This window comes from Moschus berezovskii, chromosome 24 (assembly GCF_049115385.1).
Source record: "Moschus berezovskii isolate FMDL1 chromosome 24, NW_MosBer_1.0, whole genome shotgun sequence".
Classification (NCBI taxonomy): domain Eukaryota; kingdom Metazoa; phylum Chordata; class Mammalia; order Artiodactyla; family Moschidae; genus Moschus; species Moschus berezovskii.
Genome location: NC_142483.1, coordinates 14,142,834 through 14,158,631, shown reverse-complemented (window position 1 = coordinate 14,158,631; position 15,798 = coordinate 14,142,834). Strand labels below are relative to the sequence as shown.

At 43.5% G+C, this 15,798-nt stretch overlaps 1 protein-coding gene across 1 annotated transcript in view; it reads right to left on the bottom strand.

Moving 5' to 3' along the window:
- The window catches only part of CACNA2D3 (calcium voltage-gated channel auxiliary subunit alpha2delta 3), a 902,079-nt gene that overhangs the window by 392,369 nt on the left and 493,912 nt on the right, over positions 1–15,798 (bottom strand). The window contains exons 10-11 of the mRNA XM_055414097.2: positions 12,010–12,099; positions 1,317–1,430 (exon numbers count right to left, since the gene is read on the bottom strand). Of these exons, the coding sequence (XP_055270072.2) occupies positions 1,317–1,430; positions 12,010–12,099 (204 nt within the window). The remainder of the gene's footprint in view (positions 1–1,316; positions 1,431–12,009; positions 12,100–15,798) is intronic.

Here is a 15,798-nt window from a genome sequence, read left to right as displayed (position 1 = left end):
CAGGCAGGTGCCAGGCCAGAGGCCCACCTACTCTCAGCAAGCCCAGCACAGCTAGTTTCCCCTCCAGCTTCAGAAATGATGGCTGTCTCTAAGGTTGAGCAACAAGGGAAGGAGATGTTATCCATTTGGGGACCACAGTCTACAAAACATATGCATCTTAAAGCACCAGAGTCATGCTTGTTGAGGTGAGACGACTGTGTTACCAAACACACGGGAGGACCAAGAGTGATGAAAAGAACAAGGAATGACAACTCACAGTGCCCCAAGCGTGCGTGCTTTCTGGATACAGTTGAGTGCACAGTTGTCATTTGTCTTCTGTTTCTTTTTGCCATGCGTGTGGTTAGCTCAATTCCCAGAAATTAAACATACAAAGTTGAAGAAGCAAAACAGACTTGGTCTAAACAGTCTCATGCCCCTAGAGAGACGGAGTAATGCCACTAACACGAAGGATAGGAAAGGGCCTTTGTGATACCTGCAGGCTAGCACCCTCTCTGATGTACCTCTCTTTCTTGCTCAGATCTCACCGTTTAGTTGAGATAGTGAGCACCAGCTACCAATCTGCTGACTGGTGTCTATTTGAGGTACTTATTAAAAACATGGAATCCTGGGCCACATCCTCAGAAATTCTGATTCTGTAAGTGTGCAACAGGATCCATAATTTAAAAGCTCTCCATAGGGAATTCAAACTGGCTAACAGCTTGAAGAACCTCTGGGTTAAGTCACTCAAAAGACACCAGAAACATTGATATCTGTCACTGACACCCTAACATATGGGTTTATCAAATAAATAAATGTTAACTTGGAAAAAAAAAAGAATTTGAACAGAGAAGAGACAAGCTTTGACAAGATTAAGGAACAGCACTGGGGGATGAAGAGGAGATTCTGGATAGTAATGAGGGTACAGGAAGGAACTATAGGATCATGGAAACAGAGGAAATGGCTGCAGGGCCACATGGTTGCCTTCCCCATTCTATAGGTGCTGGGTTCACCAAGCAGCTCTGGCTCCATGGAAAACATAAACAAAGAGAAGCACTGTCCATTATGGACAAAGCACACCTTACCGTGACTCTTTTCACTGAACATATTAAACACTTCCACATGGGTTTCTTCTCGCTACCAAAAAAAAGCTTCATTTTGAAAAAAGGAAAGCCATAATATTCGGTTTTGGTCAACCAGAAAACACAAGGCTGAGAAACCACAGGTCATTAAGAGATGAAGTCCACATGGGGTACTTATCCACGGATAAGCTGGAGGTAACAATGCTACAGAGACCCTCCACAGATGATGGCACCGTGATGCCACCAACATCGACTTACCTTTCGATCTGGCCAATTGTACTTGGCAAAGATAGTATCATAGGTGTCCACTGCCCCATCAGTGATGAGCATAATGGCCTGGCTGCAGATGCTTCCTTGTCCAGTGTGGTTGAACTGTGGACAGAAATAAGTACAAACTGAAAAACACCTCAGAGGGCTTTGTGTACCCATGAGACTTTGGAAACATGAGATCTTAGGTTCAGGAAGCCTCTTAAAATGAGAGTTCATTCTGCACCACCAGAAAGAACCTACTGAATAAGCCTTTGCCCACTTATGGATCTCTATATTTACTCTGGAAAATTGAAACTAAATACAGACCACAGAAGAGATTTCCTAAAAATACACACAAGGTAGGCTGTGAGATTCTAGGATAGTTAACCTCTCTTACCTTCAAACATGGATAGTGCTTCAGAATACAAGCCCAGAGGAGTAGGCAGAGCAACCTTTTAGAAACACCAACTATGGGCAACAGAATATGTGATTTCAAAATCTAAATGAATATAGTTTGAATGAGTCTAATGGATACAGATTGTGCCATGTAATAAAATGAAGGAGGTTTTGTACACATGGAGAATAAAGCCAGGAGCATGCCAATTCAGAATATACTATAAGCACCCTTTTCAGGGTTTGTTTTAAACATGTATTTGTTAGCATGTAACATTATATATTATGTATGTTAGTATGTACAGCCTGCTGAAATCCCAAGATTCTGCCCACTGTGGTACCAATTATGTACTTCAAGTTTCACTTTTACAGAGCATTTCAAAAGTGCCCAGCCTTTGTGAGTGGTAGCTTGGGTGACCAGATGATGGCTGTCTGAGGTTTCTGTCCTTCCCTTGAATAATGGGTGAAGAATCCCCTTAATGAATGCTATTAATGCTATAAATTCAAAGCAGCGTCCTTTAAAAACCCTACAGTTACATACCAATGAGGAACACACAGAAAGATTTTAACCTTCAGCAATGAAAACTCCCACCACTACAAACTGTGAAGTTGGTTTTTTGTTTTTTATTTTTTTTCCATTTATTTTAAAATTATTTGCTAAGTGCCCACACAGTGCTGAGGATGAAACACAGAAAAACCTCTTCCCTCATGTAGTTTATATTCTGCTTGATAAGATACCAAGGTAAAGAAGTAACTTATGTTTTATGTTTGAAAATGGTGATGCAAAGTTAAAAAAAAGTAGGGGGATGGAAAATGCAGAGGGGTAACTTTAGAAAATATAGTCTGGGAAGCCATTAATGAGATGGTGACATGTCAATAATACTAGAAGGAGGTGAGGATCTGGGGCAAGGGCCTTCCAGAGAGGGCCAAGAGAATGTGCACAGGCATGAGTGACAATGCATAGGCACGTCTATCTACTAACCATGACATGGGGGAAGGATGATGGTCACCCTTGGATTTGCTGGTGACTAATGAACCAGAGCTACCAGAGCACTCACACTGCAGTGTAATGCCGTCTCCATGAACTTAGATTTCTAATGTGGAGTCTGAAGTTGCAGTGACTTCGGAGAAGATCGGATGAATGGATGGATGGATGGCACGGATGGCCTCGTGGTCATATTAGGACAAAGTAAAACCAACTCAAAACATGGATGGAATACCATAGAATAGTGGAAAATATTCTATCTTATTTCAGCACCACAAACTGGAGCCTAGTATAGATTCTCTTTTGAGAATATTTTTTTCTAGGGACAAGCTTGGTGGCCTGTGGCTAAGATTCCACACACTCAGTGCACGGGGCCTGGGCTTGACCCCTGGTCGGGAAACTAGCTCCCTAAAAGATCCCAGATGCTGCAACTAAGGGCAGGTGCAATCAAGTAAAAATTTTTAAAAATAAGTAATAAATAAATATTTTAAAAGAATATCCTTTTCTTCATCTATAAGATGGGAATAACATGCTTACAAGGTTGTTACAGCATAGATTATATGCCCATTATATGCTGGGCTACAAGTATGAACTTACTTAATCTTTACTAGTCTCTGAGGTACATACTATTATTATCCCCATTTGACCAGTGAGGAACAGAGGCACAGAGATTAGCTAACTTGTCCAAAATCACACAGCAACTATTTGTCATAGCTGAGATGTGAACCCAGGCAGTCCAGCTCCAGAATCTATTCTCAGATTCAATACACTTGACCTATGGCCTCCCAATAATGAGATGACGCTCCTCAATCTGATATCTTCATAAGTGTTCAATTCCTTCTCCTGTTCTTCTTTGTTCAATTCTTTCTAGTGTTCCAGGGTCACATGGCAGACACCAAGATCACTATCCTGAAAGTGAGTGCTCCTTAAATTCTGTGCCTTTAGAACATGGCTCACTTTAGTCCTGACCCTGGCAGTTATTCCTGCAACTCTGACTGGGCAGGTGTCCTTAAATTAATAATCACACAAGGCACATGATACAGTATCAGTAGTAGAAATATCTGAGAACTAACACCATTGGACCACAAAACTTTTCACATAACTTCTTTTCTACTGTCTTTATTATTCATAACTTATTATTCTAGAAATCTCTTGCTAAAGAAGGTGAAAACTGCAAATAACTTTAGTGCTTATTCCAGGAATTTCCTAAAAAACACATCAACTCTTGAACAGAAAGCATCAAAGGACAATTTATACCCTGAGACTCTTTGCACCTCCGACCTCAAAATCTTCCCTTGGTGCATCCACCAATCGTAAACTATAATTTAGGATTTATACCCTGTCTAAACCAAGCGTCTTTCCTCTCTTCCACCCCAAGGACCCACTTTCAACTAGACTTTCATAGTCTCAATAAATGACTTTGCCCTTTCCACTCTGAGACGCTGCTAAGATTCTATCATCATAGCACAACAAGAAAAAACAGTCTTGCAGCCTTGTCTTATCAACAAGTTGCTCTGGAGATGTTCTGGAGAGCCAGTGATTCAACACAGCCTTCATGTCACTGGATAAACACAGTAATGTGCCATCGAATATAAGTGATCTATTCATTTGACCACAGAGGCTGCAGAAGGGAAAAAATCAGGACACCTCGAGACTGTTGTTCATGTAATTCATTTGAAAACACCCAGGAAAAACTCTCCCAAACAAAAGGCAAGAAAGAGAGGGAAATAAAGATATCTGAATACTGCACATTGGAAGAAGGGGCTGCCCCGAGCTGTTTATTTAAATCCATTACTTTCTTCCATGGCTGAGTCCCTGGTTTTTCTCTGCAGCAATCTGCAGTTGGGAGAATTTTGAAGAATGCAATTAAATTCAAATGCTTTGATGAGTAATATCTCTTCTCTTCATATTTGTCTAGAACTTTTTTTTATTGAATAGCGGGAGTGATGAAAGTGTTTTCCATAATAATAACAATGACAAGGGCCTGATGATGAACTACAATTAGCTCAGTGATTCATCAGTTAGCAGCAAAAATTTCAATGCATCCTGACATTTAGAGCATTTGGTTGTGATTAACAGTCTTTGAAATGTCACTGAATTTTATTTAATTGGCTAAGAAAAATTTTTAAAAGGTAATCACTGCAAAGATTGTATTCATCGCCAAAAAAGATAATTGCAGTTGTCACATGACAAGGTAGATGCTAACTACTGTAGCAAACCAGCTCTGTGTTCTTAAGAGAATCTAATGAATGCAGCAGAGATCAATAGCTAGAAGGGTCTTAGAAGTTTATTTGAATGCTCCTTTCAAAGCCATTTGTACAACAACTGCAAGCCTTTAAATCATTTGAGCAAATATTGAAACTGAAATGCAGGTAAATGCAAAACAGAATTATCTTCATTTAGTTATAGTAACTTCTGAACCATTCTAAGCCATAACCACAACTGGCATTTCAATTGTGTGTGTCTAAGAGTGAAAGAGTGTGTGTATATGTGTTTGTGTGTTTAAGAAATAGCTTTTTATTTCATACTGGCTTGCAAAAGCAGACATAATACACAGGAAGAGAATTATATCACTAAAGGTCATATTGATGAAGTGGAAAATAGCTAAAGCTTCATTTTCATGGGAGATTAACCATCTCTGTGTTTTTCAAAGTGTTTGGCTATTTAAAAGCCCCATGGTAAGAAATGGGATGGAAATGTTTCTCTCTCTGGGATAAATGTGCACTCAATATGGTGCCAACTGTCAACAAATCTCAGGCAGGGACATTGTGAAACATTTTTGTTCCATCCATTTCTTACTTTCTGGAATTTACACTCGACCCTTCAGACTTTCTGACTGGCCAGACCTCAAAGGGCTTTTACCAATAAAGGTACATCAAGCAGGTATGTGCAAGGTTTCCCTGGTTCAAAAATGCTTCTCTCACTAGGATTCAAGGGAAAAAAATCCACCATGTATTGGTGATTTTCTGGTTCATGGAGGTGTTGGAAATACTACACCCTCTTAAAGGATAAAAAAATATTATGCCTGAAGGTGTGCCTGGGGAGCTGTGAGTTCTACAAATTCTATCCTGAGGTTATAACATGACGCAGAGAATTCCTGGGTCAATAATTTGAGTGGTGGTATTGACATATTTTAAAAGGTCTGTTCACTGCAGGACTTCTAAGTCCTCTAGTAGCAAATGAATTGTGAGTCTCCAAAAGGAGGATGGCATCCCACACCTTGACCGCAAACCTATGTTGGAGCATTGAAACAGACAGCATTCCACTGGGCATTCCAGGGGATCACTGGCTTAGGAGAATTTTAAAACAAATTTGGTAAGTGAAAGGCATGGGGAGAGGAAAAAGTACCAGGGCAAAGTAAAGAAGAGAGTGGGATTAAGGAAATCAGAGATTCCTGAGGATTTGGGCAGGGAGTAGGACCAAAACATGAAGGGTAGGAGCTGCTTCTAGAAACTACAGGCAACCTGGCAAAAGTTGAGGCTGCCAGACATCTTGGAATGTGAAGTCAAGTGGGCCTTAGAAAGCATCACTACAAACAAAGTTAGTGGAGGTGATGGAATTCCAGTTGAGCTATTTCAAATCCTGAAAGATGATGCTGTGAAAGTGCTGCATGCAATATGCCAGCAAATAGGGAAAACTCAGCAGTGGCCACAGGACTGGAAAAGGTCAGTTTTCATTCCAATCACAAAGAAAGGCAATCCCAAAGAATACACAAACTACCGCACAATTGCACTGATCTCACACGCTAGTAAAGTCATGCTCAAAATTCTCCAAGCCAGGCTTCAGCAATACGTGAACAGTGAACTTCCAGATGTTCAAGCTGGTTTTAGAAAAGGCAGAGGAACCAGAGGTCAAATTGCCAACATCCGCTGGATCATCAAAAAAGCACGAGAGTTCCAGAAAAACATCTATTTCTGCTTTATTGACTATGCCAAAGCCTTTGACTGTGTGGATTACAATAAACTGTGGAAAATTCTGAAAGAGATGGGAATACCAGACCACCTGACCTGCCTCTTGAGAAACCTGTATGCAGGTCAGGAAGCAACAGTTAGAATTGGACATGGAACAACAGACTGGTTCCAAATAGGAAAAGGAGTGCGTCAAGGCTGTATATTGTCACCCTGCTTATTTAACTTATATGCAGAGTACATCATGAGGAACGCTGGGCTGGAAGAAGCACAGGCTGGAATCAAGATTGCCAGGAGAAATATCAGTCACCTCAGATATGTAGATGACACCACCTTTATGGCAGAAAGTGAAGAGGAACTAAAAAGCCTCTTGATGAAAGTGAAAGAGGAGAGTGAAACGCCAGTCAGAATGGCTGCTATCCAAATGTCTACAAGCAATAAATGCTGGAGAGGGTGTGGAGAAAAGGGAACCCTCTTACACTGTTGGTGGGAATGCAAACTAATACAACCAGTATGGACAAGAGTGTGAAGATTCCTTAAAAAACTGGAAATAGAACTGCCATACGACCCAGCAATCGCACTCCTGGGCATACACACCGAGGAAACCAGAACTGAAAGAGACACATGTACTCCCATGTTCATCGCAGCACTGTTTATAATAGCCAGGACATGGAAGCGACCTAGATGTCCATCTGCAGACGAATGGATAAGAAAGCTTTGGTACATTTACACAATGGAGTATTACTCAGCAATTAAAAAGGATACATTTGAATCAGTTCTAATGAGGTGAATGAAACTGGAGCCTATTATACAGAGCGAAGTAAGCCAGAAAGAAAAACACCAATACAGTATACTAACGCATATATATGGAATTTAGAAAGATATAATGATAACCCTGTATATGAGACAGCAAAAGAGACACAGATGTATAGAACAGTCTTTTGGACTCTGTGGGAGAGGGCGAGGGTGGGATGATTTGGGAGAATGGCATTGAAACATGTATATTATCATATGTGAAACAAATCGCCAGTCCAAGTTCGATGCATGATACAGGATGCTCGGGGCTGGTGTACTGGGATGAACCAGAGGGCTGGGATGGGGAGGAAGGCGGGAGGGGGGTTCAAGATGGGGAACATATGTACACCCGGGGCAGATTCATGTCAATGTATGGCAAAACCAATACAATAATGTAAATTAATTAGCCTCCAATTAAAATAAATAAATTAAAATTAAAAAAAAAAGAGTGAAAAAGTTGGCTTGAAGCTCAACATTCAGAAAATGAAGATCATGGCATCTGGTCCCATCACTTCATGGGAAATAGATGGGGAAGCAGTGGAAACAGTGTCAGACCTTATTTTTTGGGGTTCCAAAATCACTGCGGATGCTGATTGCAGCCATGAAATTAAAAGATGCTTACTCCTTGGAAGGAAAGTTATGACCAACATAGATAGTATATTAAAAAGCAGAGACATTACTTTGCCAAACAAGGTCGGTCTAGTCAAGGCTAAGGTTTTTCCAGTGGTCACGTATGGATGTGAGAGTTGGACTGTGAAGAAAGCTGATCGCCGAAGAATTGATGCTTTTGAACTGTGGTGTTGGAGCAGACTCTTGAGAGTCCCTTGGACTGCAAGGAGATCCAACCAGTCCATCCTAAAGGAAATCAGTCCTGGGTGTTCATTGGAAGGACTGATGCTGAAGCTGAAACTGCAATACTTTTGCCACCTCATGCGACGAGTTGACTCACTGGAAAAGACTCTGATGCTGGGAAAGGTTGGGGGCGGGAGGAGAAGGGGACGACAGAGAATGAGATGGCTGGATGGCATCACCGACTCGATGGACATGAGTTTGAGTGAACTCCGGGAGTTGGTGATGGACAGGGAGGCCTGGCGTGCTGTGATTCATGGGGTCGCAGAGAGTCGGACACGACTGAGCGACTGAACTGAACTGAATGTCTCTGCGGTCACGGTGACGGCACTTCGCACCCAACCCAGCACGAATGAGAGGGAGCTGGGCGCCACTGCCTCATGCTGAATCCTCAACCCCCATCCAGCAGGGCCGGCTTCATGACATGGGATGTACATAGCTATACAGGACCCCACACTTGGTTGAACACTCTAGGATCACTCTCCTAAAATTGTTATTGACTTTTGAACAAGCACCTGCATTGTCATTTTTGCACTGGGCTTCACAAATTAAGTGACCAGTGTTGGGTCTATTCCTAGCCTCATTTTAAAGATGAGGAAAATAAAGGTAAAACCAAGCAGAATTCTTTCATGGTCACATAGCAAGCTCTCAGTGGGTCAGGATTCTCAGCCCAACCTGCCTGACTCCAGAAGCCACAAACTTCAACACAAGAAACATCTCCTAACTCTTAACTCCTTCACCACCTCTGTCAAATAGCAGGAAAACAGAAATCTGCAAGGTACATTTCCAAGCAAGGGACTCCCTCCTCCCATCTCAGAGTAGCCTCCCTCTGCACTAGACACCAGGTTTTTGAAATAAAGAAAGCCAGTTTCCCAAATGTGGCAAATCCTTTCAATATCACCGTCTAGAAAAAGCCTGCTAAGCTGTGGAGATCAGCATCTCCAAGCCCTAGGAAGGTGCCTATTCAGGGTTCAAAGAGTTAGTCACTCAGCTGTGTCTGACGCTTTGCAATCCCATGAACTGTAGCCTGCCAGGCTCCTCTCTCCATGGAATTCTCCAGGAAAGAATATTGAAGTCAGTAGCCATTTTTTCTCTAAGGGATCTTCCCTAGCCAGGGAATGAACTCAGGTCTCCTGCATTGCAGGCAGATTCTTTACCATCTGAGCTATGTCAAAAGTTACCCAAGGTTCAAAGCAGAATTTAAAGATGTAGCTTGGTCCTTGGCTCTGATCAGTCATGTTTATTAATTATTAATACATTGTTAATAGGTATGTGCTGTCCCAAACACTGAGTTGTCCATAAATGCTAATTATCTGTAGCCAGGGGAGTAGGAAGGGCCTCTGGTTTGCATGATGGAAGCTGAAATGACACCCTCCCTCCTTATTTTCCTCTCCTCTGCACTGATACACGATACTGGCTCAGGACTGAGATGTAAATAGCCTTCTATGTGCCCGCTGACATTATTGGTTAAAAAAAAAAAAAAAAGTATAGAATTAGGACCTATCCTTGGCTTGAGAGACACTATAGCTTAGTGGTAGAAACTCAAGTTATGGAGTCAGACATAACTGACCACCAAAACAAGCCACACAATGCTAGGTGAATGCTCACCTAGAAACTGATGGCTAGTGGCCTGCAGAGCTACCTGGAGGAGAAGCCTTTGAACATCCAGTTGCTATTCTAGCTCTTGTGGACCTTCAACATAGCTGTCACCCCATTCAGGGTTTGCTTGCTCTCAGCTCCACTCCATTTTTTTTTTTTCCTGAAAATCACATTTCCCAGACTGGGCAATAGTTTTGACAATTTTTGTATTCAGGTGAATACTGAAGGACTCAAGGGAAAGGCCAAGGTATTTCTAAGCCATTTCTCCTTTTCTCTCTGCTTTGGGGGCCTGAGCATTTTTCAGCAATGGCAGCATCGCCTCCAAGGCACTAGCTTCCAGGAAGGACAGGCCCTTCCCTAGCATTCCAGCTCCTGCTGGGCAGCCCCCTCAATGATTTTGTTCTGCTCTGGTCAGCCACAGTGATGAGGCTCTGATGGCAGCCCTCCCTCCTGTGGCCCTTCCTGACCCAGAGGGGAGCTGCCTCCTGCTGGTGTTAATCCATGGATTGGTTCACTCTCTGTTTGATTTCTCAGCTTTTCTATCCCCTATGCAACCAACTTCCTGAGTTCAACTCCTGCTGTTTGAAAAATTAGAGTAGCTTCTATTTTTCTGTTTCTTAACATCAAAATCACTACCTCTTTGGTCCAAAGCCACCATTGTATGTCACTCAGATAATGGCCTTCCCGCTATTGTCTTTGTTTATCAATAAGCAGCCAGCGGACGCTATTGAAATCCAAGTTGGACTCTGTCATGCTCTGCTCAGACTCCATGACTTTCCATCCCACACAGAGGAAAAGCCAAAGTCCTCACGGTGTCTCTTAGGCTCCACATGAAGCTGCTGCCTCTGCGACCTCATTTCCTAACACACTGTTTCTTTCCTACTTGCTCTTGTCATGCTGGTTTCCTTGTTGTACCATAAATATGCCCTCCCTCAGGGCCTCTGCATTTGCTGTTCCTCTTGTTGAAAATTTGTTCCTCAAGATACCATATAGCTGCTCCTTCACTTCCTTAAGGTCTGCACTCCAACATCACCTAACCAGAGAGCTCTTCCCCTAGCCAGAGAACTCTTGACCTCATTGTATAAAGGAACAAGCCCTTATCATTTTGGAACAGTAGAATTACTGTTCTCCATAAGACTACTCATTTCATATATCTCCCATCATTAGAACTTGGATCAGCAAATTTCTTCTGCAAAGGGCCATACAGTAACTGTTTTAGTTTTTACAGGCCATATGGTATCTATTGAAAATAATCAACTCGGCCACTGTAGTCCAAGAACAGCCATAGACTATATGTAGTCAGGTGGGCATGGCTGTGCTCCAGTAAGGCATTATTTACAAAAACAAGATGGAGGCTGATTTTTCTCTTGGGACATAATTTGCAGACTTTTTCACTAGGATGTTAGGGCCATTAAGGCAATACTTAGTCTATTCTGTTCACTGGTGTACTATTCCCAGTACCTGACATTTTAAAAGCATGCAACCTATAGTAGTTAAATAAATAACAGAGAATCTGCATTAATAAAGATAGTCATTTATTTTCCTACTGCCCTCCCAGAGTAAAAAGAACACAGAAGTCGCATGACGTTTTAGCTTAACACAATTGCATTCAAGGGGCAGAATCTCCAGCCCCAAATTCCACAACATATTTCACAGAATGTTAAACAGGTGCTATTAATATTTGAAACTCTCTGTTCAGCAAAGCAGGAGAAACAGCAGGTACAGTGGGGTTTGTTTTTGCGGTACTTACTGAAGCCTCCAGTGTGCACTGCACATTGTGCAACTCCAGGGGGACAAGAGGAAGGTTGGGATAGGTAGTGCCTGTAACACTCCCCAAACAGAGCACACAGAGAAGCCCTTCTTCCTCTGAACACTACCACAGGCAGGATAAGGAATCCACTCCATGAAGAAATTGAGAGTTTCTCAGATGGAAAGAAATCTGTGGTAGATGGTGCTCTAGTATTGAGACACTGATGGCCCCAGAGTCAATGACAGCGGCAGGTGAGTCCCCTGATCAGACTCTGCCCAGCAGGGGGCTGGGATGGCCTCCCAAACTGGACCTGGTTCCCCAGCCTTACCCTCTTATCCCATGCCTGGCTAACAATACTGCTGGCCCACGAAAATCCCATCTATTCTCTTAGAGGAGTGGGAGGCAAATCAAACAGGAGCTTACATCACTGAGAATGTTGAAGGCTTCATTCAGAGCTATATCCAGCATTCCGATTCCTTTGGCAAAAAGTTTGTCCAGATGCTCCCTGAAGTGCTGAAACAACAAAGCAAAAAAATCCATTAGCATCTGTCCTGTTATATGAAATACCAACCCTGAATCAACAAGCAAAACCCATGATTCTCAGGCCCCAGTGGCCATAACTTAGTTTTTGCCTTCCCAATTCAAAACATAAGAACTTAATATAAAATTTACCTTCCACATGTATTTTTTTAAGCTTTGACTACATTTTAGGGGAAAGAAAGTTAAGATTTTGGTGAAAAGTTTATAATTTGTTGAAAATTTCTGCCTCCCTCTCCAGTTTCACCTCCTGTGACTCTCCACTCTTCCAGGGACTGCTGTGAGCTCCACCTACCCCTCCCTTCCCCTATTTTTCCACTCAATCATTTTTTAACACTCCATACATGCTCCCCCTCCACTGGGAGCACACTTTCCATCCATCTTCTGCCTTCCCCTTATCTACTTCTCTCTTACCTACTCAGGGCGTGTCCATTTAGACCCTTTCTTGCCCTAGGAAGCCTTCCCAGAACACCCACCCCTGAGAGCATGGAGTGCTTCTTTGCAAGCCCAGGCTGCCATACCAGGCTCAGACCCACCATGCACTTAGCACTCCAGGTGTGTAATCAACTGATTAGATTCTGTCCCCACTCAAGACTGTGATGTTTCTAAGACAGGGCACATCTGATGGTCTTTTGTTTTCCACATTTGCCACATTTCTGATATATATAATTGGTGCTCAAAAGCCACCTCCAAAGAGCCAAAAGTGAACGTGAACATCGCTCGGTTGTGTCCGACTCTTTGAGACCCCATGGAATTCTCCTGGCCAGAATACTGGAGTGGGTAGCCGTTCCCTCCTCCAGGGGATCTTCCCAACCCAGGGATCAAACCCAGGTCTCCCGCATTGCAGGCAGATTCTTTACCAGCTGAGCCACAAGGGAAGCCCCCAAAGAGCCAAAGAGTGAGGCTAAAGAGTGGATCACAACATGAGACCCATGCCTATGGGAGGTAGATCCAGGCAACAAATGCAGAGGCTTCGAGGAACTGGCAGATGGGAAGGAGGCTCTTCAGGAGCAGCCCCAGGCCTCTCCACTATGTCAGTTCCACAGAAGCCCCGCATCAGCTGGAAAACAAAGGGGACAAAGAAACTGACTGTGAAACTCAAACATCTCTGCTTTCCAAAAAGAGACAGGAGCGGGTCCAGGCCCAGGCCCAGGTACACGGGAATGCACATGATGGTCACTGGTCCAAAACCCATGCTCACGGCGGCACAGCCCTTGGCAACACTTTCCAACTGACCCAATCCAAAACCATTTGTTTTCTACTGAAATGAATTATTCTGTTCCCAAAGGCATCCAATCCTTGTCTGCTGGGGAAATAGCTGGAGAAGTCACTAAAGACAGTAGGCGGAGAGGGACAAGAGGGGTGGGTTAGGGAAAAGGCGTGCATGTGACTTCCTGGCCTAGGCGTGGTTTCATTTCTCCTGCTGTGCCTGCGACCCAAACGTACTCCAAGTGTGCCATCAGAAACCACATGGTGACTCCCCCTCGTAATGTGTCTGCCTTGGGACTCTGAAAGTGATCAAAGAATCTCAGACACTGATGCTAGGGTATGACTTATAGTTCTAAGATGCTGTTCTGCCTGGAGCTTCTGGCCATCAGGATGGGCTGCAGATTTGTTGGCAAACTGGACTGGAAAGCTTGAGTGGGATCCTTAGGGCAATCAGCTTTAATGACATCCAAGCCGAACATGAATCCAGGCTGGATGTGAAGCTGGTAAATCACCCTGGAGATACGCGTACCACCCACAAGACCTTTCCCCTAGGCCACCCCTCCGTCACAGCAACCACACTCTGACGCTCACCAGAGCAGCCTAGGTTCTGGAAGCCTGCTCGATGTTAGGTTCTGAACAAAAACCAGTCAACTGTGTCCACATAACAACCCTGTGAAGTTCCATCATTCCACTCTGCAAAGAGGAAGACTGAGGTCCAGTATTGCACCTAAATTCACATACCTCCAAGCTGCCTGGCCCAGGTCCTATCCAGGCCAGTTTTAGCTGCTCTAATTCTCTCCTTTCCACCACACACCCACTGCTGTTTATTGTGTGTGTGTGTGTGGTGGGAGCGGGGGTAACCTGAATGCCAGGCACTGGCTATGAACTTGACTTAGACCTGCATTCTCCAGAATGCCTGCTCTTAGTTTCTGCACTCAACTGAGTCTACAAGTGATTACTAAGCGGCATGCTGAGGGTCAGGGAAGTAGGCAAACTACACAGCCAGGAACCTAGTTTCCTGCTTCTCTATTCTTGCTGCTCTTGACTTGGCAGCAGGATGCCAAACTCATGGCATAGCCTCTATGAGCGCTCAGTGGATACAAGTTGACTGAACCTAGGAAGCTCATGGGTCCCACTGTGGGTAGGCAAGTAGTCAGAGCAAATCAGTCTGCCTTCTCCAAGAAACTCCACGCTTGGAAACCTGACTTGTGAGTGAGTGGTGACCACCAAGAAGACTTAGGTTTGCTAAGTGTCACCCCAAGGTGGACCCCACACATCTTATAGGACCCAAAGCAGGATGCCGGCCAATCACACAGACTGTGGAGAGTGTGTTCTTTAACCAGAGCCAAGCTCACATCATAGTGGCTGGACTCTGCCTCGACAAGTCAGTTCTATTCATCTGATGTCATTTCTGTCAGCTGCATTTAGTTGTTCTCAGTCACACAAGTTTACACAGGACTTTTTTTTATAACATAGCCATTTTTCTTTTCATCCATGTGGAGCCGCATGTCATGTGCAGAATGATGTTTTAGGCAATGGCTGCTTTTATTGTTGGACACTTAAGAGCAAAATGCAATAACATGTCATGGAATTCCCCTCAATTTGCTATTATAACAAGGTCAATGGTGATTTTGTTTCTTCCTGATAGAAACTGAGCTCATACATGAAGTAGAAAAAGTATTTCTTCACATTAAAGGTTTCTAAATGATGTCACGGATGAAGGATTCTCTCTTTGTTTTTTCCTCCCGGTCCTCTCTTTCACATTCAAACCCCGTTTCCTCCTACTCCACAACCTAAACAACTCAGCTTCATCATCCTGGTCAACCAGCCTCCGCATTTAACTCTCAGTCCAACCCTTCTCCAAAGTGGGGACGGGGGCCCTGTCTTCCAGGGAGCTGTCTCCTGTGATGCGGCCTCCACTAAGAGCTGCTCCGCCCTTTACAGCAGTCATGAGCTCCATGCAGCTATTAATATTAAATTTCATTAAAATTACCTAAAATTAAAAACTCAGTTCCTTGATCACACAAGCCACATTTCAAGTTCTCGACAGCCCCATGTGCCTAGTGGTCACTGGACTGGACTGTGAAGATTAAACAATATCTCCATCATTGCCTAAAGTTGTGTTGGACAATACTAACCTGGAGACACAAGAGCTAGACTAGCCCTTCCTCCTTACCAAGCCATCGCCTGATGGTGGGTCAGAGGAAACTCTAAGGCCAGCGGGTATGTATGATTTCTCCTGTCCAGCATCCTTTTCCCTTCTGCTGATTTTCCCTCTTCCCTAACACCCCATAATTTATATGAATTGAACAGTGCTAATATCTCTCTCCTTCCCCAATCAAGGCTTGTGCCCCCTGATCAGCCTTGTTCAATCTGTGAATTCTATCCCATCAGTGACAGTTGGGCTTCTACTGAAACATGATAAAGAAGATTCTCTCTCCACTGAGACTACCGAAAAGTCAGGGA